Below are 17591 nucleotides of genomic sequence, written 5' to 3'. Positions count from 1 at the left end.
TGGCATAATCATGAAGTTTTCAAAGTTCAAACATTGAACCTTAAGAACTGGGGGGCTTCTGTTATGCCTAAGAAATCAGGGCCGATGTAGGCTTACGTCAACAAAGACCAATAAGATTTCAAGAAGGCTTTGTGTCGTCCAAGGACGGAAGGAGTAAGGCTGTCATCAACTTGGCAGGTAAAGATTTGGTTTATGAGTGGCTGAGAGTCGTCCACCTGCCCAAGCCCTGCGCAATTTAAGGATATCTCCTGTACAATTAGCTAATAGAAAGCAGGGTAGGAACTGTACGACACCTGTCCACTTACAGATTTGTAATTATTACCCAAAAATCTCGTACTATAAATAGAGGGCTCCCCTCTAATTTTCGGGATTCCGATAACAAAAAACACTCACTCTCCCTCTCTATATTTCTACTCTCTGATCGCTATATGCGACCTGATTATAATCTCTCATTTATAAAAAGGAAGTGGACATAGGATTCATTTTGAGCATCCAAACTACTTTAAAAATCATCTCCCATTTATTTATTTCATTTCTCATTCACGTGTAATTTCTAAGTCAGTTTAGCACTTTGCACATGCGAATAGTTGGTGTAAAAAATCAAGCATCAACAATACTCAAGAATCTTTTTCAAACCATTTAGTCACCGCGAGGTAATTAATTTTGATTAGTTGTCTTACATAATTACAACTGTTTTATGATATGTTAAAATCATTAGAAAAAAAAAAATTAATAGCATTAATTTATAAAAAAAATGTGTTTTCTTTAATTAATATATACCAAAATACTCCGTTTTTATTTGTTAATGGTTTTAATGTAGAACTCATTATCGATATTAAGACCAGAATTAGGAAAATTAAAGCAAGTAATTAGTAATTAGTAATTACTTGCGTTGACCCAGCAAGACCACTCTAATTATGATAATAATAATTAATTGATCATATAATTACCAAATCATTATCATTCAATAAACCAACCAATCATTCCGTTAACACTCTCACAAACAGGCCAACCATTTATCACCATACAGCCACGTCATCCGAACAACTGGTTCTTCGTTACACCCAAAGACACTAGATTCCTGCCCCACCAAAACCAAATACAGTACTTAACTCTGGTTACTTGTGAGGTTAAAGGCAAAGCATTTGTTGCTCGACTCCTCCCTCTCTCGAGCCAGCTCGCCCAGCCAGCCAGCCTTCTTGATCTAATACGAGACCAGAAGGCTCTAAAGCTGCAGATCTGAAAGTAAACAGAGAGACCTGTTTCTTGTTTATCGGAGAAAGCTTCAAGAGAAATGGCGGCTGCGCCGGCTAGAGCTCGCGCCGATTATGATTACCTGATTAAGCTCCTTCTCATCGGTGACAGTGGCAAGTATCTTTTCTCTTTGTTTATGTTGAATTTAATTTAAGCTTTAGTGATAGTTACTCAGTTGACTGAAACTGCGGGCTTTTGCTCGTTTATTTGATTGAAAATGTGTAAATCTGATTAGAGGTGTTTGTTCGCTGTTTTGTGATCCAATCATTTGTTTGTTTGGTGGCTTGAATGGCTTAATTTGCATAACTTTGAAGGCTTTTTTGTGCTTATCATAATAATTGAGAGTTTATTATTACTTTTTTTTTTTTTTTTTTTCTAATGTAAAAATTTTAAGCTCAACTCCTTGAGTTTTTTCGGTTACTGGTGTTATTTGGGTGTGAGCTTTCAGCAAAAAGCACTTGAATGTGCTTTTTGAAAAACTACTTTTGTGAGTTAACACTTGAATAGTTTTTTCAATCTTAAAATTGCTTTCTGAAACTGCACTTATAAAGCGTCTTTAAGAAGTACTTCCAAATCTTCAAGTGCCTTTTTGAATTTGTTTGGTTCTTGTACTTTCAGCTTTTTAAACATTCATTAGAGTTTGTCGAGGTTGATTTTATTTTACTAGTGATCATCGATATATGTAGCTTTTGTTAGAATATCTCGTTTGATTAAGTTCATGGCATGAGATGACTACTTGTGCTATGATCGGGCCTCTGGTTTGAATTTAAGTAACTTCATTTTGTATCTAGTTTGGTTACCTATTACTACAGCCATGTATTTTCAGGCACGTTTCGTTCTTAATTTCCTGTATTTGGTTCTACATGCTACGCCTATTATTCCTTTGGCATGCAAAGCAGGGAAGTATTAGAGTTTCAAACATTTGTTTAAGTTAATCCTGTGACATGGCTACTTACACTCTAAGCTTCTGCAATTATCAGCTCAAGCTTTTAGTTATTGTTTGTCTAGCAGTTTTAATGTTCCGTATCGACTGTTTGAATTAATAGATCAAGTTTTTTGGTTTTTTTATTATACAGTTGATCGTAAATGTTTGATGTGTCTTAGTAAACATATGTATTTCAAGTTATGAGCCCTTTTTTTTGTTGGGGTAAACCCGGTAATTGCCTCTCCGGCGACTCGAATATAAGACCCCTGGGTATAGCTAACCCCAGTGGCTAAAGGGCTTGCCATCCGACCACAAGGGAAGCGGTAGTTATGAGCCCTATTCTATGCTTACTTTAACGTATATGTGCAGGGGTGGGAAAAAGTTGCCTGCTATTGCGTTTCTCAGATGATTCTTTTACAACGAGTTTCATTACCACAATTGGGTTTGCTCTTAACTCCTTAAATCTTGTACTATTAGTAGTCAATGGTTTTTGTGCATTCTCCTGAACTTTTAATGCCCTTTTCAGGATTGATTTTAAGATTAGGACCATTGAGCTAGACGGGAAGCGCATTAAATTACAAATATGGGATACTGCTGGACAAGAACGTTTTCGAACAATTACAACAGGTTCCTACTTGTCATAGTATTCTTAAAGGTTTGGTAATTGGGTGCTTGTTGAATGCCAAAAATGTTGCTCTTTGTTCTGAAATAGCTAATCTGATTGTATGCGTTTCCAAGTTTCTTAAATTTTGCCTGGCCTCCCTTTGGAGACGACATTAATGGTTCTCACTCTATTTCCATGTTATTACATCGGTTCAATGTTTGATTTGGTTATTGAGAATCGGGATGTTCTTAAATGTCCATTTCCTTTTGTTTGTTCAAATTGTTTGACCTTTCTTAACTTTTTCTTGTGTAGCTTATTACAGAGGAGCCATGGGCATATTGCTGGTCTATGATGTGACAGATGAGTCATCTTTTAATAGTATGCCTTTATCTTTCTCTTCATGTCTTGTTTCTACATATTTGGCATATCGTACTCATGCCTTTTTCGTTCACCCCATTTCTTCAGTGAGCTAAATTACTGAAAGATAGTGGAAACCAAAATTTTGATGTTTCTCTTAACCTTTAATCAAAATATTATGCAGACATCAGGAACTGGATGAGAAACATAGAGCAACATGCTGCTGATAATGTCAACAAAATATTGGTGGGTAACAAAGCCGACATGGATGAGAGCAAAAGGGTAATGAGTTAAAACACTTGTATAAAATTAGCTTGAGCTTCTTTTCTAGACCTAACGGAAAGTACCCTTTATTTTATTTAACTCTTTTTGTAGGCTGTCCCAACTGCAAAGGGCCAAGCACTAGCTGATGAATATGGTATCAAATTTTTTGAGACGGTATGTTACAAAATTTAGTGGTGATTATAAACCCCAGGGGGGAGCTAGCTAGCAGAGATTTGAAAGCTATCAAATTATATAGTCTCTGATAGTGCTGAGATACTTGTGCAGAGTGCAAAAACAAATTTCAATGTGGAGCAGGTTTTCTTTTCAATTGCAAGAGATATAAAGCAAAGACTTGCAGAGACTGACTCAAAAGCAGAAGTATGTATTTTCTTTACTCAACTTTCATATGAGTATGATGATTGATTTAATATTTTAAACTGATGTTTCATGCATTTGACATTGTCATGCAGCCTCAAACTATCAAGATCAGTAAACCAGACGCTGCCAAGGGTTCAGCAGCTGCTCCAGAGAAATCAGTATGCTGTGGTTCTTAAAGTGAAAGAAGGCCGATGTTGTTTGTGTTCCTCTTGCATGTGTTATAGTCCAATTGTGGGTGGTAATTTCCAGTTTGCCGAGGGACGCAAATATGTAGAATCATCTGCATGATATTGTAATTTCTCCCAAAAACTATGGGGAGAAAATGTTTTAAATGCTTTACAAGATTTATATTTCTGACCTGCAGCCTGCATAGCTTTATAATGATTTTTATTTGGGTGTTGTTGTTTGTCTTCATAATTTATGAGTAGGTCATGATCCTTAAGCAAAATATTACTTTATTGTTGTGCCATGTTCAAAGACTGATGGTTATTACATTTATTTGTTCTTTAAGTTGTTTGGATCTTTCTGCATCACTTGGCTTGGAACTTTGGATACGAATACTTTGGACATTATCTTCTTCCAAGATTTTGGTGTTGATATTCTAATTTGTATACTCTCAAGTAAAATGTTCTAAAATGCAGGTTTTCCAAGTGCTTAGGCCTCGTTTGTAATTTTTCAATCCCAATAGGAGAAGCAGATTTAAGAATCAATAGACAGACCCAGAATACACTGATTCAGTAGCATTAAATGTGGATCTTCAAAGATTTCTGAGCAAGCCATTGTGGTTCATTGCTTACAATCTGTAAATGTTCTTGATTTCGCGGTGCATTCTTCATATTTAAGCCACTGAAACTATCTGTTAGAAACCCAGCCTAAATCAATCTACTCATCAACAAGAATCTAAACACACAATCAATCACAAAACAAACCACAAAGTAAGATTTTTACCGTGGTTCAACTATCCTTTAAGGGATAGTCTACATCCACATTGAGCTTCACAATTGAGGGGCTCTCTACGCTAGATTTACCCTTTGTTCAGTTTATACAAACAACATTCAACTCCTCTCAGTAGATCTCACAACACTCTCTTGATACACAACTGTAGACTAATCACAAAGAAATACTCAACTTGACACTTTTTCACAGGGAGTAAACTAAAACCCCCAATATGTGATCACTTGATCACAACTCAGAATACAGCAATCAAGGAGAATGTTGGGCACAAGACAAAGAACCCTTACAGAGAAGAAAAATGCAAAAATGAGAGAGAGTCAGTCTTTTTTTCGTGAGGGAGAGGTCCTTTTTTATACAGCTGGGCAGGTGGCACATTGAGAGCCATTGGATCATTCTTTAATCAAAGGTCACTAAAGGTGCAAGCAAAACGGCAGCATTCTGACTTCACCTTTAACAATCTCCACCTTGAAGTCAATCTTTAGCAATAACACATCAACCCATTCCAGTGCAGAGAACCTTCCAACAATTGCTTCTTAGCTTTTCCAACCCTTTCACCCAATGTGTAGCAAATTCAAGCAATGCTTGAATTTTGCTACAGTAACCACTTTTGTTCCCATGTCTACAGGGTTGTCTTCAGTTGAAATCTTCCTTAGTTCTATCATGCCCTTTGCAATTAAGTCTCTGACGAAATGTAACCTAACATCAACATGTTTGGTTCTCTCATGATCGACTGGATTTTTGCTTAAGTGTATGGCACTTTGACTATCTGAATAAATGACTGCCATACTGTCCAGTAGACTTGCCTCCTTCAAAATTCCTTGCAGCCATAAAGCTTCCTTGAACACATCCGTCATAGCCACATATTCTGCCTCCGTGGTTGACAAGGCTACCAATGGTTGTAGTTGTGACTTCCAACTAACACAATTACCTCCTAAGGTAAAATAGTAGGAAGTTGTAGACTTCCTTGTGTCCCTATCCCTTGCAAAATCAGAATCTACAAAGCCAACCAAATCAAGTGTAGAGTTTCTTTTACAATAATTCAATCCCACATGCAAAGAGCCATTAATATATCTAAGCAACCATTTCATTGCATTCCAATGTTTCATTCCAGAGTTAGCCATAAAACGACTGAGTAATGAAATAGCAAAAGAAAGATCTGGTCTTGTGCTTATCATAGCATACATTATAGACCCTATTGTGTTAGAGTAAGGCACATTTTCCATTTTAATTAGCTCAGAGTCAGATTTGGGACATTGTAACTTGCTTAGGGTGAAGTGGCTTGCTAGTGGTAGATTCACAGGTTTAGAATTTGACATTCCAAATTTCAGGACTAGTTTTTGTAGGTAAGAACACTGCTGGATCCTTAATTCATGGTTTTTTTTCTATTCCTTTCAATAACCATCCCTAGGATCTTCTTAGCACACCCTAAATCTTTCATAGCAAATTCTGAATTTAGTTTTGATTTCAACTCAGCTCTTTGATGCAGATTTACTTATTAAAAGCATATCATCCACATATAGCAGCATGTATATAGGCATTTTATCAATGAAGGCAAAATAAAAACAACTATTGTATTTGCTCCTAGAGAACCCAATACTCAACACAAATGAGTCAAACCTCTTATACCACTGCCTAGGTGATTGTTTGAGGCCATACAAAGACTTATGCAACATACAAACATGATTAGGCAGTTGTTTATCTATGAAACCAGTGGATTGTCTCATAAATATTTTTTCTTCTAACTCACCATGTAAGAATGCAGTTTTCACATCTAGTTGTTCTAATTCTAGGTCTGGTGAGCTATTATGGATAACATTATCCTGATGGTTTTAAACTTAACCACGTGTGAAAAAATCTCATTGAAATCTACCCCTTCGCTTTGTGCATACCCCTTAGCAACTAAACGAGCCTTATATCTTAAGGGTTCAGAGGGAGTCATACCTTCTTTCACTTTGAAGAGCCATTTGCACTCTACTAATTTTTTATCTTTGGGTTTGGGGACCAAAGACCACGTGCCATTCACCTTTAAGGATTCCATTTCCTCATTCATTGCTGCCAGCCACTTTTCTTTCTCTTTGGACCTCATTGCCTCTTCATAAGTCTCTGGTTCTGTCTTCTGTACTTCTGTACCTGCAAGAAGAGCAGTGTAAATTAAATCTGCATAAGAGTACCTAGCAAGTGGCCTTACCTCTCTCCTAGTCTTGTCCCTTGCCAATTTATATTGGGACAGGTCTCCTGGTTGCGGTTCTTCAGCCTCCCCTTCTTCTTCTTTAGTTGCTTGATCAGGTTGAACAGGTTGGGCAGTGGCTTGATCAGGTTCTTCATCAGGGTGGAGCAGCTCAAGGTAATGTCTTGATGACTCCACCTCAATCTGTGTAGTCCCTGGTTGAGTGGAATGTTGATTGATATTGCTCATTGTACCTGCATCAATATTAGTGGATCTACAAGGGAATACCATTTCATTGAACAGCACATCCCTGCTCACAATTACTTTTACCACTGGGGATTCTCTATCCCACAGCCTGTAGCCCTTTGTCCCCTCTTGGTATCCTAAGAAGACACACCTAATTGATCTAGGTTCTAACTTCCCTTCAACTGTGTGTGCATATGCTGCACACCCAAATATTCTTAAGTGATCCAAGTTTGGCTTCCTTTCTGACCATTTCTCCTTAGGACACATGAACTCTATGGCACTAGAAGGGCTTCTATTTACTAGGTAAGCTGTTGTGGCTAAAGCTTCTCCCCAAAATGTTTTTGGTAACCCTAAAGTGAACAAAAGGCACCTCACCTTCTCTAGTAAAGTTCTAGTCATCCTCTCAGCAACTCCATTTTGTTGAGGGGTTTTACTTACAGTTCTATGCCTCAAAATACACTGATCAGTGCAAAATTTATCAAACTCAGTGTTACAGAATTCCAGGCCATTGTCAGTCCTAAGGGCTTTGACCTTCCTATCTGTTTGGTTTTCTACTAACAATTTCCAGCTCTTAAACTTAACTAGGGCCTATCCTTGGTTTTAAGTAGATAAACCCAAATCTTTCTACTGTAATCATCTACAATTGAAAGAAAATGGCTATTTCCCCCATGTGATTTGACCTTTTCAGGTCTGCACAGATCAACGTGTAGATATTCTAAGCAGTTGGTAGCTAGGTGAGTCCCTTTGGTGAAGTTCACCCTATGTTGTTTACCCAGAACACAGTTTTCACAAAAGTCAATGTTGGTTATGTTATCTTTACCAAACAACCCCTGTTGCCAGAGGATGTTCATTCCCTTTTGGCCATGTGGCCCATCCTTAGATCCACTTTTGAGTTACAGGTTTTGTAGAAACAAGTGTAGTGTTAGGGTTCTCAGCGCAGTGCTGTCTACATAGTTTATACATGCCATTCCTTTTTATACCTTTTAAGACTATTCTGTTATTTTTATAAATATTCAAACAACTATTTTCAGCCCTATAGCAATAGCCAGATTCATTTAGGGTACCTAGGGAGATTAGGTTTCGTTTGAGTTTAGGGATGTATCTAACCCTAGTTAGCATTACCAACCTACCATCATTTAATTTTATAGTTATACTGCCCACCCCCAAAACTCTACATGCATTATTATTCCCCACATATACTATTTCATGTTCATCAGTTTCAAAATTTTGGAACCACTATTTATTAGGGCCCATATGGAATGAACATCCTGAGTCTAGAACCCACTCATGAACCTGATCAGTTTTGGATACAGTGAGAACTTCAGTTTCATTTATGCTGCCACTATTAGAAGCTAGGTTACTTTCAGTGTTAACTTGCTTATGTTTTCTAATCCAATCATAACAGTTCTTCTTTAGGTGTCCTAACTTGTTACAGTGAAAACACTTCCTAGTTTCAGACTTGTTCTTATTAAAACCCTTCCCTTTCTTTCTATTCTTAGCATTAGTAACTTTTTGAGCACTACTTCCTGATTGACCTGAATCTGATCTACCCTTCACAAACAGATTACTCCCATTACGTTTCTGGACTTTCAATTCTAACTTCCTAGCTTTTAACCCAGCAATGATTAAATCAAGACTAGGAACAGTTCCACTATATTGCAGGGCATTTTTAACTACCTGATAATCATCAGTCAAAGAATTAAGCAAAATCATGACCAGTGTAGTATCTCCTAGTTCTTGGTCAGTCCCTTTCAATATTATGGTCATTTTTAAAAATTCATCCAGGTTATCCTCTATTGACTTAGAACTCTCCATTTTATATGTAAATAAAGCACCCTTTAAGAAAGCTAAGTTTGGAGCAGACTGTAAAGCATAGAAAGATTCGAGTTTACCCCATAACGTCAATGCTGTGTCCATACCGTCTACCTTTCTGAGGACATTGTCTGACAGGTTCATCATAATGAGGTTGTGTGCTTCCTCGTCAATCTCTGCCTTCTTCTTCAGCTTCTCTTCTGGCCACTTCGTTGCATCCTTCTCCAATGCAATAACAACATTATTATGTGAGAGTAACGCCTTCATTTTCTTCTTCCAACTGTTGAAGTCTATTTTCCCATCATATTGGGTAATTTTCATGCGTGTAGTAGACATGGAGAAATTTTATTGGTACTGGTTTTGAAAGATTTCAAGAAACCCTAGTGTTCTACCCAAGATTGTTTGATATTCTAACAATTGACTACTCGGCTAGGAAACGTAACTAATCTAGAGTACCAAAAACTGTAACAGATCAAGAAAGCCCCAAATTTGACAAACCCTAAGAATTCAAGAACCTCTCTGATTGCTAATCCCTAGAGGTCGAAAACCCCCTAGGTTGTTAGGAAACGATGGATCAAGAACTCTTTAACAATTGCCAAGCTACGGACGAAATAACTCTTTCAAGATCGTGAAACCCTAGACTTCCAAGATTCAACAAAATCAACTATCTGGCTTTGATACCACTATTAGAAACCCATCCTAAATCAATCTACTCATCAACAACAATCTAAACACACAATCAATCACAAAACAAACCACAAATCAAGAATTTTACAGTGGTTCAACTATCTTTTAAGGGATAGTCTACATCCACGTTGAGCTCCACAATTGAGGGGCTCTCTGCACTAGATTTAACCTTTGTTTAGTTTATACAAACAATATTCAACTCCTCTCAATAGATCTCACAACACTCTCTTGATACACAATTGTAGACTAATCACAAAGAAATACACAACCAGACACTTCTTCACAGGGAGTAAACTAAAACCCCCAATATGTGATCACTTGATCACAACTCAGAATACAGCAATCAAGAAGAATGTTGGGCACAAGACAAAGAACCCTTACAGAGAAGAAAAACGCAAAAATGAGGGAGAGATAGTCTTTTTTTCGTGAGGGAGAGGTCCTTTTTTATACAGCTGGGCAGGTGGCACATTGAGAGCCATTGGATCATTCTTTAATCAAAGGTCACTAAAGGTGCAAACAAAACGGTAGCGTTCTGACTTCACCTTTAACATTATCCCTTGCAAATTAACAAGTTTAAGCAGAGTTGAATATTAAAGTCAATGCATGTCTAATTGACGACCGTATTATTGATATGGTTATCTTATTAGCATTGTTTTAAAACTCGGACCAGAGGGCAACTCGTTTTGCTGCCCGAGTCACGGGTCAATCTGTCCAACCGGTTGGACCGATGACGTCAGCGACAATTTTATTTTTAAAAAATTATATTAATCCCTCAATTTTAATATATTACAAAAATTTCCCTAAAAAAGTTCAAATTAGTCCCTAAAATTTTTATTTATTTCAAAAATACCCCAAAAAAATTACCAAATAATGCCCAGAGGGTGACCCGGTCAACTGACCGGGGACCCGGTCAACTGACCGGGTCCCAGGTCAACCGACAGTTCGACACTATTTCTTCGATCTGTTATCGGCAATGTTCTGAAAACCGGACCAGACCGTCTAATCGAACCGGTTCGACCGGTGACCAGCGGCATTTCCGGTCCGGAATACTTAAAAAATCGTTAATTGCATTTAAACCAGATTGGACCGCGGTTGGACCGCCGGAATATGTTCTTGATTTCGCGGTGCATTCTTCATATTTAAGCCACTGAAATTATCCCTTGCAAATTAACGAGTTTAAGCAGAGTTGAATATTAAAGTCAATGCATGTCTAATTGACGATATTATTGATATGGTTATCTTGTTAGGGATGTGAACCATCTTGATAGTTTATGAACAAAAACCTTAAGTAGCATTGTGGCAATAACATAAATTCGTCATTCTGATTATTGTAAATTGAGTTTTATCAATCATTTGCTTGAAAAAAAAGAGTTAAGCTAAGATTTCAATCAGTAAAGTATCTTCCAGATTGCAGGCTTCTCATTCCCATTCACAAATTGTTTTAAAACCTGGCCCGGAGGGTGACTCGGTCAATTGACTGGGACCCGAGTCAACCAGCTGTTCGACACTATTTCTTCGATCTATTATCGGTCCGAAACAGTCTTTAAGTATATACTGGGTTTTATAGTGAACCGGACCGGAGTCAAGGCTGATTCCTAGTCGAACTGGTTGAATCGGCCCATCCGGTCCGATCTAGGTTTTAAAAGAGTGACACAAGCAGCAACTTCAAAAATTTATGAAACAATTTGGATAGGGAAGATTAAATGTAAAAATAGCAAATGCATTGTGTTATGGTGGCGGCTACAATGAGGGTTGTCTTTCAGCAGGACCATAGAAAAAGAAAACAGATTTATCTGAACATTTAAAATGTTCCTGTTGATCAACCGAGAAGCAGAGACAACTTGTGTTAAAAGTGCCCATCCAAACACTATATGCCGCAAGTATTAGTATATTACAAATAGCAGTAATCAGAAAACTCACGTAAAATCAATAAAATACATGCACTTTTGTTTTTCTAACATGGATCATTAAGGGAATTAAACAAAAGGCAAACATTTACACAAGCTAATAGATGTTATTCGAGTGCCAACTTCCCAGAATAATGGTACGACTATGGCAACTCAGAAAAAGCGACAGCAGCACTAAGAAATAATAAGGAAGAAATTACATATACATGATCTGTTTCATAATGTTAAAGGGGATGCACCGTATAAGCCTTAAACAGGCGGAGTAGGCGCTGGTATTTTAGTCTTTCTTTCGTATTAATGCCTTATGAGCAACAACCACCACTGGGAGGTGCCTGGTATTCTGGTTTCTGCTTTAAAATGTTTCTCTTCACTGCACTGGATCCTTCTTCCAAAAGACTAGGAACCTCCATTATCTGTAAAATAATTATGTAACAGTCCGAAACAGGAAATGAATTTTATGCATTATTCTACATAAACGTTTATCATGGAATTAGTGTTACTGGTGTGTTTGCTAGCAGAAGATTTAGAAAAACAACATAAAGGAAAAGGATATGCTCACAATTTAAATCTTAACTTCCATATGCTCATTCAATTCTACATTAAAAATAGAACCTGTTTATTGCATAATCCCATCCCGTGATTATGAAATATATTAAACCAACCAACCCAACTGGTGTATGAAATTGCCATATCTATTTGAACACAGTTAAAATGCATAAAGGTTTTATCAAAACATTACCTTCAATGCAAGCTCCTCAAAGCATTGCTCCACATTTTCTCTAGTTTTAGCACTACATTCAAGAAACAAACACCCGTGCTCTTTTGCAAAATTCATCCCCTCTTCTCTACTTACACCCCTTTCAGAATCCTGAAATCACACCCAATTAAATATATAAATAATAGAAGAATGAGACTATAAGTTAAAAGCCTCATATTATCAGTAAATACATAATTAACTGGGGAAGTAAATCATCCATGAGTAAGAAGGAAGAAGAAATAGTAAGACTTCAGGCGTGTTTTTCAAGTGATTAACTAAACACATAAAAACTTACTAAATTGGAATTTCATCAGAAACCCCTTTTAACATTGGCCTTAACATCATAGTTATTAGTATCTTACGATACGCGATATATATCTTACGATATGATTCAATACGAGTCGTCAAAGATACGTATCAGAGAGTGTATCCTAAACCTTTTGATACGTTGATATGTATTATACGATATGTATCCTTAAAAATATCGATACAAATCGATATAACTTTATTAATTTGGGTCAAAGGCCCAAACAAAATTTCAGGTCGGGCTGAAATGATCGGGTTGGATTTGGGTCACCTAACTTGTTCACTAAAACCCTCCCAAATTTATCCATTTTGCATGGAGAAAGATGTGTAACACATTTTGCATGATAATAATAACATAAGTGGAGATATAAATATTGACATTGATCTTGAAAATAATATAAATGGTTGAGAGGAAATGATATAGATTCCTAATTTTTGATTAATTTTGATTATTTAATACTATAATATAAAGCCAATAATATCACAAAATTCGTTAATTAATTTTAGGAATGATATTAAATATTTTTAGAAAAATTTTATTATTATTATTATTTTTTTTTTTTTTTTGAAAAAGACGTATCCTACTATACGATACGTGATAAACGATTCGAAAAATTAGGTTTCGATACACGATACGATACGCAATTTGACAACTATGCTTAACATGATAATCTAAGGATTCACACCAATACCGGTCGATGTTTGATGAAATTCTATAACAGTGTGTTCAGGCTGAGCATTTGAAGTCAATGATATTTATCAAAATAGATATCACAAAACTTACTCGGTCAACTTTATTTCCAACAAGCATCTTGACACAATCCTGATTGGTTGAGTATAGGTCCACTTCCTTAGTCCACACATCTGATAAGTTTGTGAAGGTTTCTCTCCTTGTGACATCATAAACTACAATAACAGCCAAAAAAGTCAGTACTTGTTATCTACAAAATGGAGAATATTATGATAAAAAATGAAGATTATTCAACAAACAGGTAACTAGATAATTCATTGGAGTCATGATTGACCATATATTTATAGTTGTGAAATTCAAATAAATTTCAGGTCAATAAGCCAGCCAATGCAATATGCCCATTCAAAATTGCGTGCAAAGACGAGAATCAGATGCTTGCACAGTAAAGGTAACTTTAGTTGAATAATAGAAAAGAAAAATTCCATGAAACCTAATTCGGCTGAACAAGAGAATCAGATGCCATAATCCAACTTTCCAGAGTAGCATGCAGAGACAAGATATAGATGCTTGTACAGTAAATTATATTCTTGTATAGTAAAAGAAACTTCACTGGAATAATAGAATAGAATTATTGCATGCTAAAACAAGTTCTACTTTGTCTGAATAAAGTCATGAAATTGTTTCATTCAGTAATGCAAAATGATAGACGAACATTTATTTAATCTCTGATGATGTTATTTCCATATTCCATCTACTTACCCACTAACATCCATATCTTTCAGTTTCCAAAATCTAAACCAAATAACGGAATTTCTTCTCAGTCAATCAAGACAATTTCAGAAAAGCAATCTATCAGCAACTTATATTAATGTATGGTAGTATACTACGTTGTAATTAAGTCAGTCAACAGTTTTTATCTTGGCAGGCAGCCTTGCATCAAAGCCAATTTCCCCATTTGTCATCAGACGTGTTAATGCCTTTGATTTGAATGTGCTATATGCCAAAACTGAGTACTGATTGGCAAGTTGATATCAGTATCATCCACTCAACAACAGAGTAAAGTTTTTCGTTAATGCTTAAATGACATGAAAATATATTGTTGATGACATACCAAGAATGATTCCTTGGGCACCTCTATAATAAGAGCTTGTTAATGTTCTGAACCTCTCCTGTCCAGCTGCAAGAAGGAATAAGCTTTTGCAATTAGCCATATGATTACTCACAGTGCAAATCAACCTTTAAAATATTCTAAGGGGGAAAAAAAGGATACATATTGCCGCTAACACTAATAGAAGCACAACCTTAAATTGTTAGCTAAGTTAAGTTTTATCAAGCAAGACTATTATCTTCAACATTAGAACAGGATACAATGATAATCTTTGCCACTCATTGTGTTTGCAAAATCAAATAGTAATTTAATTAAGCTGATTAACAGTTTAGTTGCACGTAACAGTTACACCACATTCTAATTACAGAAACTGAACAAAAAAAGACAATATCTTTGCTTAGAAACCATATAAAAATAGCAGTCAATAAAATGCGAAGTTACATTATTAAGGGAAAACTAGTGATTTTATGAAACAAGATCAGCAAATGTGGCACGTAATCTTTTAACGGATAGAGAAATGATGGATCAGGACCGGATCAGTCAAACTCAGAACACTAGGAATAAGACCTGGATAGCGTAATGGTGTCAACAAATACGCATTAACAAACAATGTGGAAGTGTTGGGTTATTGTGACTTTCTGTTTGCTTTAGATATCCTTTATAAACATAGTTCAACCATACAAGTAAATGATTTACTTGGATTCTGAGTGTTAACTGAAACAAGTGTTATCTACCAAAGAAGTTGTTAAGAAATTGCTGGGGCCTTTTTGGTGAACAAATATTCTCAAGTTTTGGACTTATATTACATCAGTTAGGACTGTTGCATCATTTAAGCTTCAAAGGATGGCAATGGCAATGACAGTGACGTGTTATCAAACATCTGGTGATGAACATCAAACATTCTTTGCATTCCTTGGGTCATTAATTAGATAATAATATTCAAATTCTAATTCTTAAACTGGAACAGCAAAAATGAAAGAATAGACTGCTGTAATTGCATACCTGTGTCCCAAATTGTCAGCTTCAATCTCTTCCCACCGACTGTTAGCAACTTGATCTTAAAATCGACACCTACACATAGTCAAGAAAAAACCAAAGAAAGAAACAACCATATCTTAATTAATCAAATCCAAGTAACATGTAAAAGTAAACACAGGCATTAAAAGAAGGGAAGGAGTTTTCATCTTGTTAACAACATTTATGAATAATATGGTTAGAGTATTGATCAAAACTTAAACATTTACCGGGGAATACATTTATAAACCAAGTAAATATTCAATAAACCATAAATGCAGCACAACTTAAACTACAAAATTGTTTGCAATTAATTCAAGTTCACACAGTGGCACTCACCAGCTGAGCTAAAAAATGCAACACTATCAGAGATCGATCACAAATACTCTCTGTTTGGAAGCTAAGAAACTGTATGATTGAATCTCATAATTCCTTATCATTCACATCTCAAAAAAACTCAACCCTCCAATCAACTAAAACTATCTTAATTACTACTACTGAATGTCAAATACTTAATTTTCTTCGCTTATATTTTCTCAGCAACCAAGTAAAATAATAAACTTAAATGAACAAAAGCAACAAGGAAAATTAGTACCAATGGTGGGTGCAAGATCGTCTACAGAGCTTGAAATGAAGCTGACAAGAAGGCTGCTTTTACCAACACCTGAATCACCGATCAACAAGATCTTAAAAGAAAGATCGTAGCTATTGCTTTGACCTGAAGAGGATCCCATTGAATCAACAAACACCCAGTTGAGGTATTGTTATAAATATGTAAGAAAGAAGTGAAAGCTCCCAACTTTTGTATCTTTCAAACACAAGAGTTGTTTCTAATGATGATCAAGACTTGAAAATGTAATGAAATGATGTTGTTGTTCTCTTGTTTGTGCAAAAAGTACAGTGAAAAAGAAATAATGGTATATAAAGAGAGAAAAAAGGTGAGTTAAGAAGTAGTGGGCATCAATGTATATGCTTTGTCAAGAGAGATAAGCTAAAGAAAACGGCTAACACCTGACACCAACGTTATTCTTTACTTTCCAAACACTACGCACTTTCATGAGTTCTTGTCGCGTGGCATCAAACGCTCCGACTGTATCTGTATGTATGGTAAGGGGCCATTCTCAACTCTCGTTCAGCTCCATTTATATATGCCCAACTCAACTGTCTTCATATCAAAATTCAAAATTAAGCTTTGATTCATTCATTCATTCACCCAAACCAAACTCCTTTTCCATGCAATTTATACAACACTACCTCATGGTTTACCATTACTATACGAGATATTAAAAGATGCCCCCTTCAACCCCAAGGGGTTGGCCGACGGTCAAGAGGTTTGCTGTTTAAACTTTGGATCATCTATCAAAATAATATCGTCCAAATGATATGTGACTTACTTGGTTTTTGTGCTTGTAAAGTATTCCATGTATCTTGAAGATTAATTAAGATAGGTACAAAACTCAACAGAAAAAAAAAAGCCCATGTTCATTAATAGAAAATTAGAACAATCTCACTGTAATTAGCAGTCTTCGTTCTTCAAGTATGAAAAAATTAGTACTTAAGTAGATATTGACTTAGTGAGAGTTTTGTCCAAGTTGTTGGGGAAGCAAGTGATCCAAAAAAAGTCCTAAGGACATACTACTCTTTAACAACTCTAAACGGGGTTCAATTTTTTAGGCCAACTGAAAGATCCCACGTGGTTTTAACAGTATGATGACACAACAATGATCATGTGGGAAACAATATTGATTCAAATTTTATATTGAAGCATCTGTTGGCACATAAATATCATCACCATGTAGGACCTGTTTACTTTAGTTTGTTGTAGAGCTTGTCCCTTCAAAGGAAAAAGCAAACAATACCACGAGAAATTTTCAATCCTCTTGTTATATATATATATATATATTTTTTTTTTTTTTTGGTAACCGGAGTATCTGAGTCAGTTTATACGTACTTTAACTAATCTCTAAAGTCTATTAGATACCTTACAAATCCAAAAGATCAGATAAGTCACAATGTGATAAGTATCCACAAAGTTCGATCAAAAAACTCAATGAAGTGAAAAAACATTTTTAATCGTCAGACTAACCTCATATAATTATCTATTAGATATTTTTCGTACAGATAAATTTAACGATAATTATGAATACCCCAAATGAGCTC

At 35.9% G+C, this 17591-nt stretch overlaps 2 protein-coding genes across 2 annotated transcripts; one reads left to right on the top strand and one right to left on the bottom strand.

Moving 5' to 3' along the window:
• The first annotated feature begins 1122 nt into the window (after positions 1-1122).
• On the top strand, positions 1123-4315 carry LOC116139311 (ras-related protein RABE1c-like). The gene is made up of 8 exons (XM_031424988.1): positions 1123-1367; positions 2549-2621; positions 2706-2806; positions 3096-3161; positions 3325-3422; positions 3516-3578; positions 3690-3782; positions 3875-4315. Exons 1-8 carry the CDS (start codon positions 1295-1297, stop codon positions 3956-3958), a joined length of 651 nt encoding a protein of 216 aa, XP_031280848.1. The 5' UTR covers positions 1123-1294; the 3' UTR covers positions 3959-4315.
• A 7237-nt stretch (positions 4316-11552) lies between these two features.
• LOC116139314 (ras-related protein RABC2a) lies at positions 11553-16408 on the bottom strand. Its single transcript, XM_031424992.1, has 6 exons — positions 16027-16408; positions 15420-15488; positions 14421-14486; positions 13403-13524; positions 12295-12423; positions 11553-11968 (listed from the first exon to the last, which is right to left on the bottom strand). Exons 1-6 carry the CDS (start codon positions 16163-16165, stop codon positions 11858-11860), a joined length of 636 nt encoding a protein of 211 aa, XP_031280852.1. The 5' UTR covers positions 16166-16408; the 3' UTR covers positions 11553-11857.
• Between the last annotated feature and the right edge of the window lie 1183 nt (positions 16409-17591).

This window comes from Pistacia vera, unplaced genomic scaffold (assembly GCF_008641045.1).
Source record: "Pistacia vera cultivar Batoury unplaced genomic scaffold, PisVer_v2 Contig35, whole genome shotgun sequence".
Lineage (NCBI taxonomy): Eukaryota > Viridiplantae > Streptophyta > Magnoliopsida > Sapindales > Anacardiaceae > Pistacia > Pistacia vera.
The sequence above is the reverse complement of the archived record's forward strand: the minus strand, read 5'-3'. Positions and strand labels throughout refer to the sequence as shown.

Excerpts from the sequence above, each read along its gene's own strand:
- LOC116139311 (XM_031424988.1), top strand. The coding sequence starts at position 1,295 with ATGGCGGCTGCGCCGGCTAGAGCTCGCGCCGATTATGATTACCTGATT. Across the intron at positions 3,162-3,324 it reads AGATGAGTCATCTTTTAATA|ACATCAGGAACTGGATGAGA; the intron begins GTATGCCTTTAT and ends AATATTATGCAG. Across the intron at positions 3,579-3,689 it reads GTATCAAATTTTTTGAGACG|AGTGCAAAAACAAATTTCAA; the intron begins GTATGTTACAAA and ends ATACTTGTGCAG.
- LOC116139314 (XM_031424992.1), bottom strand. The coding sequence starts at position 16,165 with ATGGGATCCTCTTCAGGTCAAAGCAATAGCTACGATCTTTCTTTTAAG. Across the intron at positions 14,487-15,419 it reads GCTGACAATTTGGGACACAG|CTGGACAGGAGAGGTTCAGA; the intron begins GTATGCAATTAC and ends TCCTTCTTGCAG. Across the intron at positions 12,424-13,402 it reads TTGGAAATAAAGTTGACCGA|GATTCTGAAAGGGGTGTAAG; the intron begins GTAAGTTTTGTG and ends GTGTGATTTCAG.